The sequence below is a fragment of the Camelus ferus genome, chromosome 29 (assembly GCF_009834535.1).
Source record: "Camelus ferus isolate YT-003-E chromosome 29, BCGSAC_Cfer_1.0, whole genome shotgun sequence".
Taxonomy (NCBI): domain Eukaryota; kingdom Metazoa; phylum Chordata; class Mammalia; order Artiodactyla; family Camelidae; genus Camelus; species Camelus ferus.
Genome location: NC_045724.1, coordinates 13894268 through 13919489, shown reverse-complemented (window position 1 = coordinate 13919489; position 25222 = coordinate 13894268). Strand labels below are relative to the sequence as shown.

Sequence of the window (25222 nt, the reverse complement as noted above, 5' to 3'; positions counted from 1 at the left end):
GTTTGCCAACAGGGCATTCGGGCAGAGCTGACTTTCAGTCTGGAGCTCTGCCTGTTTGCATCTGAACAAGCAGCATTTAGAGAGAGGGTGTATGAGGGGCAGATGAGCCAGGACCCGACCAGCCACCCAGGGGGGCCCTCTGGTCCCATCTCTTGGGCTCTGCCTTGTCTGTGTCCTTGCTGGCACCCCTGGGACGCTGGTGTCTGAGTGAAATTCCTCTGGTGTCCCTGCTCCCACTCACTCTGTGTGCTGGTTTGGGAGGGGGCTGCTTGCAGGGTGGTCTCTGCTCCTGTGGCAGGAAGGACACTGCAGGATGGACCTGCAGAATATGGGGTGCGATCCCAAGAGTGTGGGGCCCGCAGAGGACCCAGCACCTGGGCTGTGAGACGGGCTTGGTCCTCTGTATTGCCAACACAGGGTGTTCCCAAGGCCCCGCTCAGGAGGGGGTAGTGGGTAGCCTGGGACCCCAGAGGCCTCACTCCTGTCTTGGAACTAATTGGTTACTAGTGTGAACGGAAGTTGTTGATGTTTGTATATTCTAACCATCTGAGCTTTTTGACTCACTCCAAGAGCTGGTCAGTAGATTCACTGGGGCTTTCTCTATAGACGGTCAGATTGGCTGGAATGTTCTACCTCTTGTATTCCACCAGCATGGATAGTGGAGTGGGCCTCCTTATTTTGTCTGACTTTAATTTTTTTAATATATCACCACGAAGTGGACGTATCACAGTGGGATTCTATCAGATAACTTTGAATAACTTTAGAAACTTTACTTTGCCTGGAGGTTTTATTTTTCCTTGAGGTTTTCTCATGAATGGGGGCTGAAATTGATCCTATGCACATTTATCAAATGGCATCTATTAAGTTAATAATTTCCCTGTCCTCTAATTTGCTAGCATAGTTAATCGTCTAGATAGGATTTTCTAATCACTAATTTTTTCATATATTTAAAAAATACGATTCCAGATTGTCTTCATTACAATGATTCATGTAGTTAATGACCCGGGTTTTAAGTATTGTACTTGCCTTGTCTATCAAGCATTAAGTCCATCTATCAGAACCATCATGATTGTTCTAATGTGTTAAGTGTAACTTTCATAGGTCAGTCAGAAGTCCGTGTGATTCTCGTTAAGTGTGTTTTGGAGAAGTGTCTGGAGGTGGTAACACCATTAGGACTCAGTGGCCCTAGATTCGACCTGTATTTGCCATTAAGCTGTTCGGTAATCTTAAGCAGACATACCCCTCTTGGCTTCAAACTGAAAACCTAGAAAATGGGTCATTGGGAGAATAAAAGTTAATGTGCTGGGAACAGTATCTACTATTGTATAAATGTAAGAAATTATTAAGGGGGGGGTGGGTATAGCTCAGTGGTAGCATGCACGTGCAGCATGCCAAGAGGTCCCAGGTTCAATCCCCAGTACCTCCATAAAAAAGAAAAAGAAATTATAAAATTATAAGTCAGGTAATTTTATATTTAACTGCAGTTATGAATGAAGACACAATATAAACACGTGAAAATCTCCAAAGCCATGTAAAACCCGAAGGCATTAAAATTTATTAAATGATGCAATAACAACAGAATTCTTTATTTACAATAGCATTATTTAACATCAAATAAGCAAATAGCATCAGCAAAGCAATATTAACTTGCATAAATGTATTTAAAATTTCTCTGAATATATCTACCTTTGCATAAACTGCTCACACTAGAAATACAAACATCAATGCAGCTGAACAAAGTGATGTCCGGAGTCAACTCCATTTTGAAAATAAATCACAACCTGAAACACTGTAAGCTTTCTCCTGAAGAACCATAGGTAATATATTGCTTAATTTTACCCTTGTATAATCTTTTCATATACACACATCTCAGATGCAACTTCATGAGGAACTGTACAAATAAAACCCACAAATGGCATAAGAAAAAAAAATGACAGTTAAATGTTTGAAGAAATGTCTCATCATCACTGTTCAACAACATAAAGGTTAAGTGATGATGCACTTATTCAAAAAATTGTACACAATTCACTATACAAATATAATACATTGGACAGCTATGTAGGAATATACAAGACTTAAAAACAGATCTAAGGCATTATGCTAGATTTTAGCATTTTGAGGTTCTTGCACATAGCTTTTACCTGTAGTAAGAAACTTAAAAGATTTTGTTTCAGTCTATAAAGAAACACCAGGGAGAAAATTCTAATGAAAATCGAAGCCGCTACAGTAATTTTCTTTTGTGCAGAGAATGCTTTTGCTCCTAGGCAGCATACTACCATACAAATACTAGAAAATTTTAAATTCACACCAACAATTAATGGCTTAAGTTGCATTTCAAAATTGATTGTGTATCTTTGGGTTCTGCAAGTGGGTCTGTGCCACTCGTTTCATGTGTTAAGCCCATATGAACTCCATTTTTAAACACAGATTAAAAACCGCATTATATAAACTGCAAAAACATTGCTTTCAGTTGGTACAGGCCGTAAGAGATACACGTGGGAGGGGGTGTTTTGAATCTTCGAGTCAAACGAATTCGTTGCAGGGAAAACAGCTCACGTCACTTTTTAAACTTACCACATTACATGAACACTTAAATGAGTTTTACAACCAAGTTAATGAATGTATACTTTTCACATTATGTGTTTTTCACATTTATTAATATAAGTAAAACACTGATTATTTGTTCTGTTAAACAAAAACCAAGTACTCAGTCTAACAAGTTTATTGTGTTCAGTGTGAGAAATACTGATAATGAGCGGTCCATTTGGCTTTTGCTTCTACAGGGATCAGTATGGCCAGGAGTCCGTCACTGACTCTTAATTGGATGTAAAGCAAAATCCCTTTTACCTGCTCTGAGCCATAAGAGAACTGACAATCTCTTTTTCTTTAAAACAGTAATGACCATGAATTATTCTAAACTACCAGTATCCCAGGTTTGCAGATTTGTCCAAATTGGGACTGACATGAAAACACAGTGGGCGGGTGGAGAAACAATAAAAAAGGTACACAGATATTTGGGGACAGTGTGACAGTGAAAAGGGACTTAAAACAAAACAAACAAACAAATCCAGTTTAAACTCCCTTTCTCTTTTGTGCTGTGTGACATTAAAGTCATTCTAATTCACATGTTTCTAAAAACTTGAAACCGGTCACATTAAATGGCGTAGATCACCAGCCCATCGCACCAACGAGGACTGGAGTTCCGGGCCGACATCTGCTTGTTTCTTCCCATCACAGTTGGGCAACCCAATGGTCTGGTTGAGAAAAGTAGAGCCTTTCGAGGGGGACATGTGAACTGGTGGCCCCTGAGAAGTGCTGTTCCTTGGCCACTTCCCTGTAGCGAGACCCCCCTCAAGTGGAAAAAAGTATCAAAATGCAAATTTCCAGAAAATGTCTTTAGTGTGGAGCAACACTTTCAGACTGTCTCCTTCCTGTTTATCTTTGGGCACTGTCTCTTTCTATCCTTCCACAGTCTGGACACACACACACACAGATACAAACAGGGCTAGTCGGTATGCTTTTCACCCTGCCACAAAATCATCAAAGTTCAAGGAAAAACCTCTCTGTTCCTAAAAAGCCTGGCTAATGAGATATAAAAAGCTTTGCTTGTTGGACATCAAAAAGACATCACTCTGAAATTTAGGTAAGAAAGTATGTGTATCAGGAGTTGGGGAGACATAGCTCAAAAAAGGTCACCAGTTTCTTGGTATTCCAGCTGTCTGAAACTGATGCCAATTAAGAAAAGATTATTCCCCTACCAGAGTGGGCAAGAAAAACAACCGTAAAAGTGGCCTGCTTTTTAGTAACATGTAGTCTTCCTAAGGTTCATTAAGAAAGAATATAAACATATAAAAATCAAGAATCGGTTCCTACAGCGGCTGCATATCATACAGATTAGATAAATGATTTATGAGCAGAATCACAAGGTTTAGAAAATAAAAAGTCTTAAGTCTACAAATTAGGTCTAATCAAGGCATTGAGATCCTTTACAAAACACCTTTAGGAGACGTTGCTATTAAGATATCTAATTTTAATACTGAAGTACCTCATTTTTGAGTCAATTCCACAATATGTATACCTCACAAAAATGATACAATTAAAACACTTAAGTTCTCAACTTAAATTATTGCTTGTTTACATATAAATTGGATTTTATGTACCTTACAAAACTTCGGCTTAGTCAGCACTGCTAAAAAACAAAATAAAAAACACATGGTGGAGGTTAAATCTGTCGTGATATCTGCTGTCAATTTGAAGCACACTATTATCTTCTCCCGTTTTGTAGGCCAGTGTTGCTGGGGAATCGAGTAACATGCCTCCAAAGCAGGTGTCCCCGGTGTGCTGGGTATCAAGTCCTAACTCTGTTCCTCTCCTTGCCAGTAAATATATTTTTCTGAAATTTAATAGTGAGCAATTGGTAAGGGGCTGGCAAAACATGTCAGGAAATAATGGGATTACCTGGTTTCTGTTGCTTTTATTTAAAAAAAAAAGAATGAAAGCGGGGAGAACTGGGGAAGGGCAGAGGTGGGATCAGATGGAAGAGGAGGGGCTGATTCGAGCTGTCTGTCTGATCAATCTAAAAGGAACTGAATTTGGAAATGAAAAGTATCTCTTCTCGATTCATGATCTGGGTGAGCTCATTTGGTTTGAACAAAAGAAAAAAAAAAAAAAGGCGGGGGAAAGTACTTGTTTATATTAACAGCCCTCCCACAGGCTCCTTTTCATCTGTTCAGTAACTGGAAGCTCTTTCCAACAGGGTCTCGAGTGCTTTCACAAAGATACATCTATGGTCTTTGCGCGGCGCTGTCTCTGTACACACAGCGCGGTCTGTGCGTCTGCCCTGCTTTCATCCCAAAGGCAGGCTTAGCTTAAAACACCTTTTTTTAAAATTTGTTTCCTTCCCCCAGATGGAATTTTAATCTTTTGTACTGGACTGGTTAGCCAGGGGAAACAAAGCAAGAAACCAGTATCTGGAACCAGGCAGGAACAGAACAAGAGCATGGGTGTTTTCCTTAAACACATACATTTAGATACATTCAATCTGACACGGGTATGGAGTTTGCCTGTCAACATGTACTTGGCAGGAGAGATCTAAGTTGCACTAAGGTGAATGCAGTGAACAGACGGAGCGACCGTCCGGGCGTGGGCTGCAGGCCGTCAGCACACAAGGCCGCTCCTCCTGCAGCAGCCGGGGGTCCACCCTGCGGCCAGGGCCCAGGCCGTTGGCCCCTCTCGCTCTGGCAGGACTGGATGGCAGGTCAGTTGGGTCAAAACAAATAGACGCAGCTCTCCAGACTGGTAAGCGTTTTGAGCACGTGAGCCCAATCAGCTGAAGAAAGAGGCAACCAGCTCCCTTCCGTGTCAGCAGTATTTCTGCAGGAAACAAAGAGGAAGTGGTGTAGTGTCTCCGAACTTTTGGTAAAACCATCATAAAGTCCATCACAAAAACAGTAGAACACGTGGCCGTTTTAAATAATGCCAGTCACAAAGCTGCGTCCCGATGAAGTACACTTGATTTTGATGCAGATGAGCAGATGGCACTGCTCCTAACTGAACACAGAGAACGGTGCCCAAGGCCAGGAGATCCTGCGCGCTACTCTGAAGGCCCCAGACTGCAATGGCTCACAGATCAACCCTTCGGAGTGACTGCACTCCTGTACTGGTGACCACGTAACAGAGATTACCACAAGACCCAAGATACCCAGTTGCTGAATTGCCTTTGCTCTTTGACAGCATCCAATCCAGAAGTGGTCACTGTTTTCCCAGTCCTTCCTCAAAATCATCCAGTGCAAACCCACTTCCCTGTAAAACGTCCCCTCCCGACGCTCCCTCACTGCCGCACTCCTGTGCACAGTGGGGTGTGTTCTCGCTGGCTTCAGCAAGTGGAGAAGCCTGGGGTTTTGACTTTAGGGAGCTACTGTCAGCTTCTGACTGCTAATGCCAATGATCTGAATGACCACACAAGCGAGAGTCACGGGGAGGTGCTTCCTTGGTTGGTGTAAGTAGATCTGCCCATGCTTTTCTCTGGCTATTGGCTATCCTCCCCTCAAGAGTCATTCACTGAGCAAATATTAATTAATCAATATTAACTCTGTACCGGATGCTGGGAATAGAAACCGTAGTAAGATATTTCCAGTCACTGCTATCAAAACGGTCCTGAACAGGCCAGGCAGACAAATAACTCTGTGATCTGAGTTATGTGAGGAAAAGTACTGGTTGCTGCAGGAACATAATATGATTGCATCTGGGATTTAGATATTCAGACACAGAATTCTAGCGAATCAGGGCCATTAGAGATTTTCTAGTTTAAGGAAGATGAGAGAGGAAGTAAGCCCCAAGTAATCCATTTCACCAAAGCGCCCTGAGAGGGGATCTGGGGAGACTTGCCAGATCAGAGTTAGCGTTCCCGGGTGGAATCAGAGTCCTGGTCATGTGCACAGCTCTCCCAAGCTTAAGAAACCTGATTACACTTCCTCCTAGAGAAGAAAACTTAATGTGCTTTCCCCTATAACGTAAAGTTCAGTAACGTATTTGTTCCTAGTTTGTCGTCCCTTGTATGATTTTACATGGAAACACCCCACAGCTCTGGTTGAAATATAAAAAAAAGCTCCTCAGTTTTCCAGTTAGTCTGGAAAAAAAGTCTATTGAGATGCAGAGGTGTCTGTGGAAACTCCAAGGCAGTATTCTTCCCGTGATTGACATCTACACGCACTGGCAGCCAGTCACTTAATCTTTCTGTAGCTGACACTCCTTAGGGCTGTTGTGGGCATTAAACAAAACCACTCAAGTAGTTCCGGGGGCAGAATAAGCGCTCAGTAACTGTCACCGTCGTCATCAACTCAAAGCCGATTCTACTTAGCATTCAATTTCTAAGATGCTAGTAAATAGAAGTAATTACAACTATACTTTATACAAGAGCCATGTGGCTGAGCAGTAAACTCAATTTTCATATATTTAAATATATGTAAAACAAAGGCTACTAAATCCTTGTAAAAGGAAGAACCTTTAGGTTAAGTAAAATATCTGCCCTTCTCTAGTTTTTAGTAAATCCCTGGTTGTATATTCTAGCTCTGCTTAAAGCAAGATACAATTTTAATCTCCATTTCAAGATAAATGGAGCACAGATTCAATTAGTAATGGATCACAGTGGTTTTCAGTTCAAAGAGAACCTGGTTGCCAATAAAAATTCTGAAAAGAGTTCCTTTCAGATTCACAGCAGCAGAGTACATGGCAGAGACACAGAAGATGACGATGACAGAACCCCTCTCCGTGCACACGTCAGTGGGACGGTGACAGATGCAGAGTGATTTCCAGTTATTACCCATGGATTCGAAGGGATACACCATACAGATTATTCTCTGAAGGAACGAGAGTGTCTGAGACGGACGTTCTCTAGCCTTAACATTCAGCATGATGCAGAGCCAGATGCAGGCGGGGGGACTAGAAAACACAGGGAGAGGTATAAATGGCTCGGACTAGGGGATAACAGAATTCTCACCACAGATCCCGAAAGGCACTTTGGATGGAGAAAACACTATATGCTACTGTGCAAGTTGCTTTTTGTGATCCTAATGCTAATCTTTCCAGGTCAGGTTCCCAGGTACCCGTCGGCACCCGGGTGTGCGTGCAGTGAACACCTGGTTCTGCCGACCCACCTTGCCCACATCTCTGCCCCTGCCCTGTGCCGATCAGTCCAGCCAACTTGGAAGGTCTGTGCCCCTCTGTGGTGCTGCTCGGGGTGGCCCCCCTTCTTGCCTCCAGCATATTCCACCACGATTAGCTGTTTGACCTGGGGTGAGTCACAGGTTCGGTCTCTCATCTAAAAATGTGGGGGAGGCCTAAATGCCTAGGTCCCTGGTGCATCAGAGTATGAAAGGTGGTGCCCTGTCCTTGCTTGCGAGGGTTCCTCCATGCTGAGATGGGGCACCCGTGCCTGAGGGAGGACTCTACTCAACAGGGAGCTCGGGCGTCACTGCCTGTTCCAGAGGATACACGAGTGTCTCTTCTTCCCTTTACGATCTATACAGAGAGAAAGGAACGACACCAAAGAAGGCAGTCACTTGTTCCTTTGTGGCCTTTTCCAGTGTTACCTGCATAAAACCCTTTGAAAATTCTCCCGAGAGCCCTGGGCTCCCATCGGGGATGTAGGCAGTAGTGCGCAGGGGGAGCTAAGAGTGCACATTCAGGGCTCGTCCTGCCTGGGTTTCCTTCCTGGGGCGGCGGGACCTTGGGCAAGTCATTAAACCCTCAAAAACAGTGGTCCTAGGATGCGGCTGGGGAGTGGTTTAAATGAGCTCCTCCACATACAGCTCTTGGCAGAGAATCAGGCCTGTGGTTCATGCTCAACACAGGCTGGTTGTTTCTGTAACTGTTTAAAAGGCAGATGAAGTGGGGAGGGTATTGCTCAAGTGGTAGAGCACGAGCTTAGTAGCATGCACAAGGCCCTGAGTTCAACCTCCAATGCCCCATCTAAAAATAAATAATAAAATTGAATCACCTCCCACCTGCCAAAAATAACAATAATAAAATAATACAATAAATAATTAAAAAATAAATGGTCAGTCAGGAAAAAATAAATAAAAGGCAGGCAATGGGCCACCTGCGTGTCTTTACTTCCCTTCTTGGAGGTAAGTGGCAGCAGAAGAAAGGACACAAGGTGAGTTACTTTCTGGGGCTCTGAGGAGACAGGAGTGAAGGCTGGGCTGCTGGCCTGGCCCGGGCAGTGCTTCCGAGGGCCTCCCCCACCAGGTGCTTCCCCAGAGCCCTGGCCAGCACATTTCCCGAAGTGGGAAATGTAAGCCTGGCCCCCTAAATCCATTTTTTGCCCCCATAGAGACACTACTCAGAGGTTAGGTGCCCAGCACTTCTGGGTTAAAATGAGCCATCCCCCGTGGGAGCCCATAAACCACATCGTTCCTCTGAGAAGTGCACCCTAGGTTTCCAGCCTCTGCTCTGTGCACATGAGCCGTCACTGAGTCTGGCGGCCACTGCCCATGTGGGTGCCGTGGAGGGGAGGACAGGACTGGTGGCAGGGAAGATGCTGGTCCTCAAGGGGGCTTCAGACCTTAATTGATGGCACATTTGGAGTCTAAACACATGGTGGCACATTTGGAGTCTAAACACATGGTCAGTATAAAATGTATTCCATTTTCAGTTAGTTAGGCTCACTGGATCAGTACGTTAACTGTGCAGATGAAGTGCTCACTCTGTCTTCACCTACAGGACCCCACCCACTGCCACGCGAGTCTGTGCTTCTTCAAACAAGGCAAACCACGCTGAGAAAAATCCACACACTGTGGTTAAATCTGGATTCAACTTTATTACTTTTTAAACATGAATGCTAATATAAACAAAATGACCCACGATCCCCCCTTTTTTGGTAGGAAATTCAACATTGACCTTACATTTTCTCCATCGAGGGAGAACTTTTACTTTAGAAGAGCCGTCTACTGCTAGGGATAATACCCCTGCCTTAAGAGGGCCCCACAGCCCCCTCCACCCGGGTGCCAAGTTGCTCAGGGCCTTCTCTGTAACAGGTCTGCCGCCAGGCTCACAGCTTAGCTGGGTTCTAGGTACTGACTATTCTACTGTTTCAAGGTTTGGTTGAACATAGTACCAGTCTTCTTAGAACAAGTGTTTAAGGTAATAAGCAAATAACGTTTACAAGATTCTTGCCTAAATAAAATGAAATACAGAAGAATCCTTAGAAAGACAAAACTTAAAGGAGAGAGAGCAATTACAAGTTAGACCCTCTTCATCCTACTGAAAATCAAACATGATTCAGAAAATGCAAAAATAAACCAAAGTGTGCCCTAACATGATTAATTCTTTGCTACTTTTTTTTTTTTTTGCTTTGCTCTAGAATAGTTTCATGCCAGGGCAAAATTAGTGTTCTTAATTCCTACACCACCATCAGCTCAATTAAAATGAGCTTATTAAAGAAATAATTATTCACAGAAAAACCACCGCATGCCAGATAAAATGAGAAGATACTAAAAAAAAAAAAAAAAAACCAAACTCAAGTATTTTGCAACTCTTTTCAATCTACAGGCTGACAACATATCGGTGCCAATTTTGGTCCATGAGACGTTCACATCCACTTTGCTACCATATACTGGTATTTATGTCTCTGGTTGTTTCTTACCCGTGATGCGTCTCCCTCCTGCTTAATCATGTCCATCCCGGGCAGCTGGTTTGGGAAAAGGCTGCCTCCCCTCAGAGCAGGATCGTTAACCTGAGGGCGACAGGGCAGGACAGTGGCTTCATTTGGTGGGACACCTGGGAGTGTACTGGGAAACAACCAACCCCTGACCACCTGTTTTCAGGAGTAGAATTATGGGGAAAAAGTACTGTGGGAAAATGGCTATATCCCTTATCTACTCTCCCATGTGTATATTTTGGAGGGAGAGGGGAGGAACGTGAAAATACTTATAATACACTAGATGCCTTCAAAATGAAATCTGATTTGCATTCTGTACAGAAATTCAACAGAGATGATGTTAGAAACATTCTTATGCCTTAACATGTTCACCTTTTTGAGTGCAAATGAGACTAATGACTCCAGATACCTGTTACTTTAGGCAAGTTACTGATTAGCAAGAGCAGGTGTGAATACCCAAAACCAGGCAGGATCTTGTGAATCTTCTCCAAGTGAACTATTCATTAATATTTGGGTATTTCTTTTACAAATGACACTTTCCCTACTAGCAAATCGGAAACTACCAGTGGCCCATTTTTGTGGGAAATTCAATGTCCATACTGTATTCTCTCCACTGAAAAGATGGAAGGTCTGTTTCTTCAGTTTTTGTTTAATTTAAACAAGTATTTAGCCACCCTTAATTCAACAAGAGAAGTACAAATTATTACACACATGTATGGACTCCTTAAATTGCAAAGGGCTTTAAATTTTCTCATGCATCACTGCACATTTAAAAAAATTACTTTATTCTTTTTGGAGGTAATTAAGTTTATTTAATTAATTTATTTAACAGAGGTACTGGGGATAGAACCCAGGACCCCGTGCATGCTAAGCCTACACTCTTCCACTGAGCTATACTCTCCCCCTGACTATGCATTTTTCTCAATCATCTTTTTATAGAATAAAACACCGAGGCATTGTAAAATTTAGTAAATTTTCAAGCAAATTGTGGTTTACCAACATCAGGATTAAATAGACCTCATTAAACTTTCACTCTTTTGCCATTATCACAATCATGACCTAACAAATTTACAGTGCTGTCAATGACTTACTGGTTGTTTAAACTTTCCAAGCCTCAATTTCTCCAGATTTGAAATATGATTCACAGCCTCTGCCATGTCAGTACTTTGCATGAACTACTGAGGAAGCAGAATGCCAAGCATTTTGTGCCCTTTAAAAATAAGATCTTTAATACAGGTAAAAAAAAATTAACCAATATCTGTACCTCTGGATCAGCCCATCACAATTTCTGAATTCTAGGCTGAGATACCAAATGTTTGAGTCTCTCTGCCACCCCAGTGAAGCTCGCATGTACTTATAGATGGCAGAATCATTCAGTATTAAACACAAAACAGAATTATTAAAAAAAAAAAAAAAAGGACTGGGGGAAAAAAAACCCCATAGCATCCACAATCCAAAGATAATAAAGAATGGTTCTGGGATATTGTGTCAGTCTCCCTGCACAGGTGAACCATCACCTTTAATAAAGCTAATTGGATGGCAGGTAGTTTGGCCTTTGCTTTTCATCTGGTTTTACGTTTAAAAAAAAAAGTTCTTACACAAAAAATCCAAAATTAACTTTTTAAAAAAGCACATTTCACTATCCCACTTTTTGAGTCATCTTAGATACTGCTAAAACCCTCAAGTGAGAGAAAAATTTAAATGACAAAATTAAGTAAAAGTTTTTGAGCAGTCAGGGATCCTTTCATGTTTATTTCATCATTGACAAGTATTTCTGTTAATCACACCAACACAAGTAAGGTGAAAAAACACTCTTCAAAATAAATGTGGGAGTTGATGGCAGATGTTAAATACATGGAAAGATCCATTCCATGCAGAAATAGACAAAAAGTGACAATCGGAAGACCAAGGACGGCTTCTGCCTGGGGGCTCACCTGCTCGGGACCCATGGAGGACAGCCCCGACGTAGGCACGGAGGTCACTGAGGTCATGCTGATCTGCCCTGTCATCTGGTTCATGCTGCTCATGCCACCCGTGTTGGTCGCCATGGACACGTTGATGTTCATGTTGTTGTACATGCTGGTGTTCGCTTGCTGTCCAAAGTGGGGAGGGGACTGTTGCGAAAACATGCTGGGAACACAGTGAAGATTAAAATGTTAGAGCCCCAGGGCCACCAGGCAGGCAGTGCTGAGCACCTGTTTCTCAGGCTGAAGGAACCCAGGGTGGGGAGGGCGGGAGGGGGTGAGGTCAGAACCAGCAGGGGAGGTGCTCAGTGAAGCTGTAGGGCCCTCACACCCTTCACCTGCTCCTAAAATCACTGTGAAGGTCTGGAAGGATGTCTCCCACTTTCAAGTCTGCTTTTGTTACACGTACTGATGGAGGGCAGCTCCTAGGCCCCCACCTCCCACAGCAGTTGCCGTCATAAACTGGCGGGGGTGCTACCTTCTTAAGGGAGAGTTCCTTTTACCCCCAAGGAATAAAATATTGTGCCAAGGTTTTGTAAATTCTGGTAACTTCTGCCCTAGGAAAAGTAAAATGGCTTGCTCAGCAGTTTACTTGGTATTGCTCCCTTGAGCAAAGAGGGAAAATACAGAAGAGAGACAGGTGGTCTGTAGAGATTCCCTAGTGATCATTTCTACTAGAAAGACACAGAACAGCGGCGTACCTGCTTCCACCCATGCTGCCCTGGGCCCACCCGTTCATGTCCGAGGAGGCCTGGTAGGCCGGGTTAGCCTGGGACTGCTGCATCATGGGGCTCTGGGTGTGTGCCATTCTGGGCGACATCAGAGGGCTCTGGGGGGCTGTGGCCCCAGTGAAGCCTGGGTCAGGCTGCTGACTTATTCCTTAAAAGACAGAACAGAAATCCAGGGGAGACTGTTAGCTTTACTGTAGAGACGGCGGGGAAAAAAGAACATTCAGATTAAATACACAAAGAGAATTACTTTCAAGCACCTGATCACGTGCTGGTAAATTACACACATACATGAAGAAAAAAACTCCATATAGTGGGTTCTCTCCAGTAATGAAAGGGGTGTCTAGGAACCTCAGTAACCACACGACTAGAGGTGGAGAGAGGAAATACTATTCTTTCCCCATATCCCTTTCTCAATCAAGAATGAGTCAAGTATGGACAGTTCTCTTTGACCTGAAATAGTCTTTAAATGTTTATATGTCACTATAATAGGATTAAACTGGATTAAAGTTTTGCTATTATATAAAAAGCCAATGCATCTGAATAATTTTTTATTAAATTAACTCAAGTGATTCTATGATGAGATCAATGCATTTTAAAAAATAAGTAACTGTATTCATGATTAGCTTGCGTCTTTACCAAGGGTTCTGTGGTACTTCAGCACTATTCACGACTAGCAAGAACACAAAAAAAATTTCAGTATAGGCTTCTTGTTCAGTTTAGAGGTACACATGGCGTTTACACTAAAAGGAAAAAACTTTCAGCTGATTTTTTCTAAATCATCAAAAAGGAAAAAGAAAGGAGCTGGGAAACAAAGGATGCAACATCTTAGACAATTTCAGGGATGACATAAAGGTAAGTACTTTTTGGCCTAGAAAACATGTAAACATGCATATTTAATTAGTACTTAAAGCAGCTGTAAAAGAAAAGCTTAAGATCACACAGGAAAAAGCTGCACATTATCCTTCTGTTTCCTTAAAGAAATAGGAGACGTGAAGTTAAGCACCGCAAAGACTGGGTAGTTATTTATAGAGAACTCTGGTAGAAGAGGGGGAAAGTCATTCTGAATATTAATGCTGATGTAAGGACTTCCTTTTATCAGTAGTTCAATGATTAATTGAGTATGACATGCACACGAATATTCATGTTTATGACACTGCACACTTTGCACGCTCATCTCTGAAGACTGACATTAAACAACAAATCAATACGATGGAAACTAAGAGGCCGCCCACTGCGGGTTTTGTGCACACTTCTCAAGATTATCAATTCATTAAAGACTCGGTATAATATTGCAAGTCTTCATTTTTCGAAACTTGTACAACATCTGTAATACTTACAATGATGTAGCTTTCAACATTCTGTATATATCTATTGATTTGAGTCAGACTCGGAGGTTTTCAAATATAAATATATGCACATGTACCTGTATTTACAGATACTCACAAACATATGCCTTTGCATGCGTGCACGCACACACACACACACTCTTACAAGCAGGAGTGGTAGATGCACTGTACACATGCACACTTGCTTCAGTCATTCTTACAGTAAGACCCGCACTCAGAGAAAAGGTGGTACCTGAGCTGAGAGACTGGAAGGTACCGTGCTGGACCTGGGGGCTCCTGACAGGCCCCAACTGTCCTCCCAGGTTTCCTAGCATCCCCTGGTTAGCCAGGTTCATCTGGGAGCCATGCAAAGAGCTGAGAGAGAGGAGCTGTGACCCAGGACTGGGGGACACTGGGGAGAAAGGACTGGTGAAAGGTGGTGGGGGTGTAGGTCCAGTACCGTAGTTCGGAGGGAATGGAAACTGCTGTGCATTTGCCTGGGGGATCCGGGGGTTGCTCAGAGTTGCTGGCACACCACTAGGAGCCACCACGCTTGGCGTCATGTTCAACCCCTGTCCTCTCATCATCAAAGTTCGCTGCTGAACTTGCTGCTGATGCATTTGTCTCTGTCGAAGATGCTGGTTCAGGATTTCCCTCTGTCTTTGGGCCAGCATCTGGGCATTGATAGGTGGCTGGAATGGGGGGCAATACATGGAGGAATACAAAGATTGAAAAAGAAACCATACGTTAGCAATAGGGTAGCAAAGGGCACCGTCTCGTGCAAAGTTACTAGGAGAAGAAAAGAGAACATTTTAGAGTTGAACAATTGGTGGCTGAGAATGTGAGCTTCTACGTCTGTAGAGATGACAGTGATTCTGAAAGCCTGCAATGACTGACGGGTAAGTTGGATGTTAGCATCAATTAACTTTAGACTCACTGTGAGGACACAGTTAACTGAAGGAGCCCACAGGAGCACCAATCCTGTCTCCAAGAAGACTGTGTGACAGAAGCCTTGAGGATGCAAGTTTAGAGTCTCATTCAAGGGACACTCAAGTCTAAAGGGAATCCAAATCACTGGGCCAAAGGTGGCTCTGAAGCAGTTCAGAAAAGGCTGAACAGAGGCAGGAAGAAAGAATGTAGGGACAGAGAGGGTGACAGAGGCCAGGACACACTGGGCAGGAGCACGGGAGGGGCGCCCATGCTGGCCGTCAGGACGAGGTTATGGGTCCTGGCAATGGCCTCCATTATTCGTGGACTCTGCATCGGTGAACTGGCCCCTCCGCTGACATTTATTTGTCACCCCAGAACCAACACTCATAGCACTGTCATCACTTATGGACACGTGTGGAGCAGCACGTGAGGGACGCCCGCATGCACACCTGCCTGAGGCGGAAACAAGGCCACACCGCCACCATGTCTCAGCGCTCACACTGCAGACAAGTGTCCTTTTGGTGGACTATTTAGTTCCATGGGTTTTCACACTGTTGTGCTTTTTGTTGGTGATTCTGCTGGTGAAAACAGCTCCTGAGAGGAGCGCTGAAGTGCCGTCTAGGGTCCACAGCACGGGAGGCCGGGATGGGCCTCACGGAGAGGACGTGTGTGTGACGGGAGCTGCGTGCAGGCACGAGTTATGGGGCTGCTAGCCGTGAGTTCAGTATTAACAAAGTCACAGAACATATTAAACAAGGTGTCGTCAAACAGAAAGTACACCGACTCACTGATGAAAATGTGACCAGAGGCTCAAGGGACCTGACCCTTTATCTCTCCTAGGAGGAATGGCTCCACTTTCACTAATTTGGCATTTGCAGTGACTTCGCAGAACACAACCAAGGTGAATAATGAGGCTGTTACCTGGCAATGATGGCCGGATGAGGGGGGGCCACAAAGCAAGACTAGGTGGATAACCGAGTGACAGGACAGACCCAGCGTGCTGATCTGGACCAACGTGTGTGGCCCCCCCTTGTCACTTTCAAGGAGCAGAAATGACAAGAGGAGTCAAATGGATGCAGTGAAAGCAGGTGGCTGGCCTGCGCCTTACCTGTGTGGGTACTCCGGGCCTCAGAGTCAAGTTCACATTTGAAACATTGCTGATTTGATTCATAAGTGGCTGGCGGTTCTAAATGCACACACATAGCAATCAATACATTTTGAAACAGAACGTATATTATTTCTAATCACCTTCCTCAAGAAGTCACCCTCCCCGACCCAACCTCTGCATGCTGTTGGGTATGGAAACCACAGGGTCTGCAGCTGAATGCCCTTATAAAGCCAGTTATCAGTGAGGTTCCCACTGCTTGTAACTCAGAAATTACTCTGGACTATTTGGAAAACATGCTGGTTCTGAGGGAGAGACGGGGTGGAATGATCAGCTAAGGAGACCAAGAGGAAGACTGGGAAAAAAGTAGAGGGGAAAAAGAGGAGATTTAAAAGCCCACAACTTTATTAGTTACTGTATTACAGCAATCTGTCCAGGCTTGTTTTAGTGAGAACACATTCTCTTGAGCTAAACAGGTGTTCTGTAAGGCAGCATCCCTCTACCCCCATTCTGTTAAGAGTGATGATTGCTGTCAGGAAGCAGGACTTAGACTTGAGCTGCTGCTGTCCTGGGTGCTCACTTTGGGCTAGAATCTTTTTATTTGCCTGGAAACTGTGCTAGGACCTTTAAACATGTCCAGATTGCCCTGGACTGCACAACAACCCCATTTTACAGATCTAAACATTGAGGCTCGGAGAGCTCAAGGTTAGACCATCAGTAAGTAATGGAGCTAGGAAATCAAAGGCGAGATGCTCTACATGGGTGGAGCTGGCAGAGGAGGAAGACGGGAAGGAAGTAAAGTAGAACGAGTATGAAAAGGGTGTGATCCTCGCGGACACCCTCTTAGAAAGGACAGACAGGGTTTAAGCCTCTCACGAGGACCTGTCACTGTTGCTCTGCCTCAACCTACCTTCCCTATGTCCCCCACCCCCACCTTCCCTGACGTCGCAGGCACAGCCAAGAACACACCTGCTGTGCTTGGAGGCGATGTTGCAGTTGAAGCCTCAGCTGGTTTGGCTGGTTCTGCACGAGGCCCGCGGGCCGCAGGCCGGGTCTGGGCTGCATGCGGAGAGTGGCATAACTGGGCCGCTGTCCCATGGTGTGAAAGTTGGGGTCCTGCATGGGCGTGTAGCTGCCCTGGGCCATCTGTGCCTGAGACGCATACTGCTGTGGGAACACAGAGGCCTTCTGCTCCAGCATGATGTTGGAGTCCTGACTCGAGAACTGTTCTGGGTCTACCGCTTGGCTCTGAAGAGAAAGCCCCCAGACAACAAACAAATAAACCCACTGGAGACGGCAGGGTGAACATGGGGCTGCTTCCTCGCACTGTCCTGTAAGTGAAGCTTCTCCTCTTGTACTTAACTACCCAAAGGCACTTCTGGCTTCACTCCACTGTCTTCCTAGAAAATGCCTCTTTGTTCAAAAGATCCAGTGACTCAAGGCCAGGCCAGGGGTCAGGGCTGACTCCCAGCAACACCCCTTCTGAGGGAAGGGAGAGATGGGCTGTGACTGAGGAAGGCCGCCTCCGCAAGCCGCCCACCAGACTGACCTGGACTTTAAAATGTGAATGTCCCCTTGAAGGGGTAAGTTTTTTGACTGATTAGTCATACCTGTATAAATTGTGTAAATCAGACAAGCACCTTGGTCCCTGGCTGGGATCAGCAGTGTTGGGCACCTACCACTGTTGTTCCCATTTTGCAGATAACAAAACTGAGACTTGGTGCCATGCAGCAAACTGTGACAAGCCCACCTGGCTAGTCATGGATGGGTTCCTATCGAGTCTGTGACTTGGGACCTGAGCCGCTCACCAGGGTATGTGACTACTTCTGGGGCTGTCAGAGTTCCCTTCACACCCCAGGCTTTGCCACCACGGAAGCATTTTAACATGTTTGTCATTCCTGACTTCTTACGGCTGCCCTATCTGGGGCAGGTGTAGAAATCGAGAATTTCTCTGGTGGGGCGGGGGGCACCTGAGATCCAAGTGGCCCTAAATGACTGTGAAGAGCAGGAAAGAGCCCCTGGCTCCTTCTCCTCTTCCATCCACTTCAGGCGGAGCTGCTCCCAACCTCCTGATATAGAGCAGGGGGCCCAACGGCAAAATCCTCTCAGGTTTTCTTTAGCCAGTGACGCTGCAGGCCTTCCTCACTCCAGCTGACCCATGTTAGAGCAGGACCTGGAGCCACCCAGAATCCGGGCTCAGTTCAGGTCAACCCATGCGAACTGGGCCCATTCCCCGCCTGGCACAGTGTTTTGAAAATGTGGGTGGAAACTCCTTGAAAGAAACCATTCACTGTTGAACTACTGCTCTAACCATATCTGCAAAACTATCTCAGAACTTTAAATATTTGCCCATCTTTAACAGAGAGAAAGTTTAAGTGATTTCCATTTTGCATGAAAACACACAACTCTGATGAAGGCAAATAAAGTCCATCTGTAGTCTACGTTTCCCTGGACTCTACCTAACAATCATGTTTCTATAATTGAGTTTAATATGATGATATCATAAGGACGATGGATTTGATGAGACAAAATAGAAATAACAAAAATAAATAAAAAAAGACTAAAAATATTAAATGATGAAACACCACCAATTTTGATAAAAACAATGCTACAGGTCACTCAGCAACCCCAAGAATCACATTTTTAAATGTCACACTGACAAAACTCAAGGGAAGCAACGCTGAATGCTAAATTCTCACTACCACCGGAGGCAAAGCAAACCAGCCACACAGGAAGTATTTCAACTCCATTTTCCTTTTGATTTATTTCAGGTTACACTATGTAACCTCAAGTCATTTCTTTCCATTCTGCTGTTCGCGGTATGAACCGACAAGTCTTAACTCCCACTTACGTCTGCTAAATGTGGGAATTATGACAAGACTATTTTTGATGCTTCAGAGAAGTCTCCAATGACTCTGCATCACCTTTCTCACAGACCCTGATGACACGTCATATGTCCAAGAAGTAGATCGAAGCCCGGAAGGTACTTTTTAGCAGTAAGAAATAGGGAAGATTCATGCTGAGAAAAGAAGAAGATGGCAGCGAGGCTGTGACCGTTTTTCCAGGTTGCTCTTTATACAGCAAACCAGGATGCCTGCTGCACACAAACTGAGCTGTGTGGCCAGACTCAGAAAGTGCCAAGTTATTTCATGAGACCATGTTATTTATCATACTGTCGCCGTGAAGTAGTCTTCAGGCAGGGAATTACTTTACTTACCAGGAGGGGGAAGCTACATAAGCACACTAGGGCTGGTTACCTTCCTCATTTTCCCTCCCATGGATGCTTAAATCTCCTCCACATGACTGTGGGCTAAATCCAAGCAGAGGTCAAAATGACTACTGGATGGCAGCTACCTTTAAAATAACCTCTGCTAACTTATGTGCAAAGTATTCTTTTAGACAAGTAGCTCCCCATCACCAGCCCGAGTTCTATGTAAAGCTCATTCTCAGTATCTACCATTCTTGGGCAAAAGTTTCTGTGGGAGTAACAAGGGGACGGGGAGACAGAAAACAGTGCTTGCTTGTTACGAGGTAAGGAAGTATTCTAAAAAGCAGACTGCAGGTTATCTGTAAACAAGAGAAAACAGACACCTCCGTGCCCACGAAGTGCTTGGCCCCCGCCAGCCTCAGCTTCGCCCGGCGCCTACCTGGCTGACCAGCTCGGGTATCCCCAGAGCCCTGTCGATCTCCTCCAGGCCATCGAAGTTTCGCAAGGCCAAGTAGAGCTGGTCCAGGAGAGCACCTTCGTCACTTGGGGACTCAGCTGCAGGGTGTGGGCAGAGTGGGTCATCTGGAGAGCTGCCGAACGGCTGCCTGTGGAGAGACAGGTTCGTCTTGGGCTCGTGGACTAGAGAACGTTTTTTTCCCCTTAAAGACAAAAGTAGTGAAATACTGTACCAGCCAGACATGGAACAAAAAGACAACCCAGATAGTAGATACACTTTTTGTTCAGTGCCTAACAGAGGCCGGACACACATCTAGGCCTTAGCTGTTAATGATCTTTGTTTTTACTGCCCCCTCTTTAAAGCTGGCAAAGCTGAGAATTAGAGAGGTTGTCACACCATTTGGTGGCACTCACACAGGCAGACGCTGCAAACCTGGGATTCACCACTGATCCAGGCGATTCCAGGGCCCACCTGACTACTGTTCCCACAAATCTACGCTGACTCCTCAAGCACATACACATTTAACTTTGCACTAAAGTCATCAAAGGACATTTCTGAGTTTTAGCAGGAAAGACGAATTGACTGCAGTCTCATTTCACACCAGGCTATGATAACCTTTGGGGGGAGACTTGACCGCCGGGAGCATAAAAGCTCCATTAAGTTTTTTTTTTTTGAACTCAGCTGTTGTTAGACTACACTTGGCTGGACTAAAAGGAAATTTCTTAGTCATGCAGAAGTGGGACTTGTAAACACTTATTAAATTCCTCAAGAAGTGTGGCTGTTAGACTTCCTGAGTTAGTCAGGAGAATTAGATCATGAACACACAAACTAAGTTTGTTATTATATAAGGGAATAAAAACCTTAACACTAAACTCCAAATTATGCGGTACATGAATTAAAACTCACTGACAAAATTCACTGGGAGAGCTTATTAAAAAGAGCTTCTGATAAAAATGAAAAAAGGAAAGAAAAAAAAAAAAAAAGAGCTTCTGGGTTACTTTAATACCAAAAGAGGAAAAGATAATCCAATTTGTACTCAGAGTTACTACATGGCGTTTTGGAGAAAATCAAGTTTATAGGTAAGTACCCCCATCTTAAGCAATGACACTCACTGAGGGGTGAATTACCTATCCAGTTTGGTACCATGTTTTCTAAAGACAGCTATGTGTCACTTTGGCCTAGAATCCTGAAACGCTGAGTATTAAAGCAGACAGTTTCACACGGCTCTAACCCAGTACGTTACAATCTATACTCTCCATCTAGCCCCAGTCGCTTGTGAAGAAAATCACCCAATGAAGTGTGCCCTTGACGACACTGCTCATCCCGCCCCGGAGCTAAGCCCTCATCCCGGGGCCACCAAGGCACCCCAAGGGGCAGTGCAGCCACCACCACAAGCACAGTGTGTGTGCCACACCGCCCACCCCGCTCCATCCAAGCTACGAAGGCCAGCACTCTCGGAGGCCCTGCTCTGGCCAGGGGCACTTCTCCACCAGCCTCTTCTGGTCACCGCCGCGATTCTCAGAGACGCCAGGCACCAGAATAGCGCCTCCCCCACCCTTCCGCTGCCACACTCTCCCAAAATTAACTTTTTTAGCACACCTGTGATCAGATCACTCCATGACTGTGACACTCAGAGAGTGGGAGGAAGGAGCAGACACAGTGGCAACGAGGAGAAAAACCACAGGCCTGCAAGTCACGGAAGCAAAGAGCGGAGGAAATTCCCCAAAGAGGAATGACCAACATTTAGATGTGGTAAATTTCATGGGCAACTAGTTCAAGCCAGCCAGGAATGGAAGCTGTCCATTTACCAACCTCTCTTAGACCTGGGACCTCACTCCCCAAAGATGCTAGTTCAGTGAGGTATTAAATATTTTCTTTCTCTAGCTTTATTTCATAATTTTCAACTTCTGTTTCTTTATAAGCTGTCTTCCTCCACAACCACAACCGCCACCCCAGATCTCCCTGCTGATGGTGGGCTAACGGGAAATCGACTTTTAACTCCAGCAAGGCTGCGGGGGCTCCACCTGAACCCAGATGCCCGGTGTGCATCAGACTGAGAGGCAGGGTTGGAAGGGAGGGGAGAGCATCTTGTACCTTTGTAAGACAACCTCACTCCAGGAAAGACACAGCCAAGTGCTTAAAGGAAAAAAAAAATCTAATGCACATGTTCATTCACATGTATATGATTTCCTACATAATAGTAAAATAACCCGTTTTTATTACATGCTTTTTTCTTTTTAATTAAAAAAATTACACTGTGTGACCCAGATTCCTACTGTGGTTAAGGTCCCCTGCAGTGCAAGCGGGGACTCAAGATGCTTAGTCTCTCTCCAGTCCTCCTGATGTGACGCTGTCAGGTTCCTTTTCCCAAAGCACACTTTACTGAGCTGACTCAAAATTCTTGCTTCACTGTCCCAGGACGATGTCTAAGGCCCTGGGGCAGGGTGGTGGTGGAATTCAAGGACTCACACACTTTGGTAGAGCCTAACCTCTCCCAGGGTAATGTCCACGACTTCCCTGTGGGTCCCAGCCACCTTGGGCAACTGGTCTTTTCCCAGAAGATGCCATGTGCATCGCCAGGAGGCTAAGACCTCTCACCCCACACTTCCCACTCTTGTCTCCAGCTACCATCCTCCCTTCCCAGAAGGGTCGATGGAGCTCCTGCACAGCCACTCCTGACCACCCCAACTCTCAGCTCTAGGACCATCTACATGGTCTTGATGTTGACATTTATTTAAAAACATCAACCTCTGACCGTGCCTGGTGAGGACATCTTATATCTCTTTGTTGGACCAGTTCTTGAACTGTGTAGGTTCAGTAAGTTTCCAGTTGGTGAAAATAAAAGGTTCCCTGACCTAGCCAAGATAGCTATCGTAACCTGTACTCAGAAAAACACACTGTGTTGTGGCTGGGTATTATAAATCTGGGCACACCGTGAGTTACGTCACTTCCCCCAGAGACATCATGATAGGCTTGCCTTAGAGAAAAAATACCAATCCGTATTTCCGATCCCAGCTTTTTTCATGTGTACTTTCAAAGTTCTGCAAAAAAAGTAGCAGCTACTATGTGATGAGAAATAGTCAACCAAAGAAATACTTTTAGACACATTGCAAATAAGAGAAAAGCAGATTAACTCAGAAATTTTGAACTTAATGTGAAAGGAAGTCTTTCAAGGAAGGGAGCTACTGTTCGCTTTTATAAATCAAAAAATCATAAAAAAAAATCACCTATAAATTTGGGGCTGTATTTTAAACATCTCTTACACACTAGATGAGTAAGGGGGAAAAACAATGGAAATACAGAGAATGAAAATTCAGCTATAAATAAATAAGTACACAAATATGTTAAGAGATCTTTAGGGCTAAATTGTTGCCTTTCTGAAATGGGTATATAAACTAATGCTGGGTTCATAAAACTTGAAGAAACCTATTTCTAAATACGTAGGTAGTAAAAATATAAACTGTTAATGGTGATACTTACAAAGGGGACTAAGGAAAAAGCACTGCTTTTCTTTTATCTTAAAAGAGAGACATGGTTAGAACCTTTGTTATCCATCATTTTTGAATTTCTGTGACAGTAAGACTACCATAAAGCTGGTCATAAATTTCTTCCAAAGTGAATTATTTAAAATAAGAGGAGTTAATGTCTGGAAGAACTGAAATAACTTTAAAAGTAGTGAAAATGTTTTATTTCACCCAGAGTTCTCATACAAAGAGAACAGACAGTAATGGCAGCAGCAAGAGAAGGGGGGGGGGCAGTGCTGAGTCACAGAAGTGCCCGCAGCAAACCCCACCAGCTAGCTCTGTAACGGGATGCAGTGTGTACCCTGGAATTCTTACATTTTTGTTTTAACAGCACCCTCCTCTGCTTGGGCAACAGTGAAAACCCGAACTTTGGGCCTAGCTTTCCCTGAAAACTAATCTTGGACATTTCATCCAAAAACAACTATCAGGTGCTGGATTCAACTACTGCACTACATTTTTATTATGAGTGAGTTTCCATGGAAATGGATTTTTTTTTAACATATCAAACATATTTAGAAAAAGCACAATACTCACTGACACCATGAAATTAGACTTGAAGAGATGGAAGGACCCTGAGAAAGTAGCACCCCTGAGAAAGGACTGCAGTGGTCACTGACGCGGTGCTCTGTTCCAAGCACACCCAGTGGAGGAGGCCACGCTGGTCCAGCAAGAGCCACACTGACCAACTGCGGTTCCTCCGTCCGCTCTCCCACGGCCTCGCTGCTACGCAAAGTGTATCGGGAGGAGCGGCGGTGCTGGCTTCCCCCGGGGCTTGTGAGACACGCGGAACCCTGGGCTCGCCCAGACCCGCCTTTCCAGGAGACCTCGGAGATGGTCACAGACACAGTGGGGTTTGAAAACACTGGTTTCTCCCCGAGTGAACGGAATACAGCTGGCAATTACCCTTCCGCCATTATCTCCCTAAAACAGGTATGAAGCAGTTGCCCTAACCTTCATTTCTTTCAGTGAAATAACTCAACTTCTCCTCACACAGCCTATTGCTGGGTTCACATCCATCTTCTGCTGTTTTGCTTCTTTAAAACCTCACTGATCCTCTGACTCTTATTAGCCCCCTAAGATACAGAAAGGAAGATGGCCACCACACCACCGTGCTGAGCTAGTAAGCAGCAGCACTTCGGCCCGGAGGAGGAGTCACTACAAAACCTGTGTGTATATGTATTTTTTAAACAAGAAGCTCTGGAAATATTCTACCCTTACTGAAATTTCAGAAACCCTGCTTTCATCATTTGTAACTTTGATAAAAGTATTTTATAATTTTAGACTAGAATAACTCGAAAAGGACAAAATGTTCAGTCTGCAGTAAGGTCCTCACTGGGGCTCCAACCCGAACTCTCTACATGTGAGCCTCAAGGCTACATTTCTCCAGTTTAAGCCTTCTAATTTGTTTGCCTTCCAGAAAACACTGCCTGATCCTTTAAGTGCACACACTGCCTCTTGTTTAGTCTCCTAACTAGGCCCCCTGCCTCAGGGCTCTTTGCCCACCCAACCAGCCAAGCAGCACATAGCCCTCAAGGTCACCTCCGAGATGTCTGTGCTTCCAGTGCTTTGCTAAAAAACAATGGGACTATGCATGTAACACAACTCTGATGTGTCTCAAGATCAGCTAGGCACTCCCAATGAAAGATTACCAAAATACGCAGGGAAACAGGCCACCATGAGTAAGAGTCAATCACTGGATTTAGAACCACAAGAAATCCATATATTGGAATTACCGATTCAAGAAATTTAGAAAATAATGATGAATGTAATGTTTAAAGATACACAGACGGAATCACGAAAATAAGCCAATGATAAGAGA

General features: G+C 44.5%; 1 protein-coding gene across 16 annotated transcripts in view; it reads right to left on the bottom strand.

Annotated features, from left to right (window-relative positions):
* Positions 1–1520: 1520 nt before the first annotated feature.
* Positions 1521–25222, bottom strand: part of NCOA2 (nuclear receptor coactivator 2) — a 227396-nt gene continuing 203694 nt past the window's right edge. For 9 of the 16 annotated variants that reach the window (XM_032469988.1, XM_032469976.1, XM_032469979.1 and 6 more), the window contains 7 exons: positions 19862–20081; positions 17184–17462; positions 16218–16295; positions 14640–14871; positions 12825–13002; positions 12094–12289; positions 9300–10234 (listed from right to left, as the gene is read on the bottom strand). In XM_032469988.1, coding sequence (XP_032325879.1) covers positions 10091–10234; positions 12094–12289; positions 12825–13002; positions 14640–14871; positions 16218–16295; positions 17184–17462; positions 19862–20081 — 1327 coding nt within the window. In that variant the 3' untranslated portion in view covers positions 9300–10090. Of the gene's footprint in view, positions 5374–9299; positions 10235–12093; positions 12290–12824; positions 13003–14639; positions 14872–16217; positions 16296–17183; positions 17463–19861; positions 20082–25222 lie in introns of those variants that run through there. The other 7 variants (XM_032469987.1, XM_032469990.1, XM_032469984.1 and 4 more) reach the window with 5 other exon arrangements.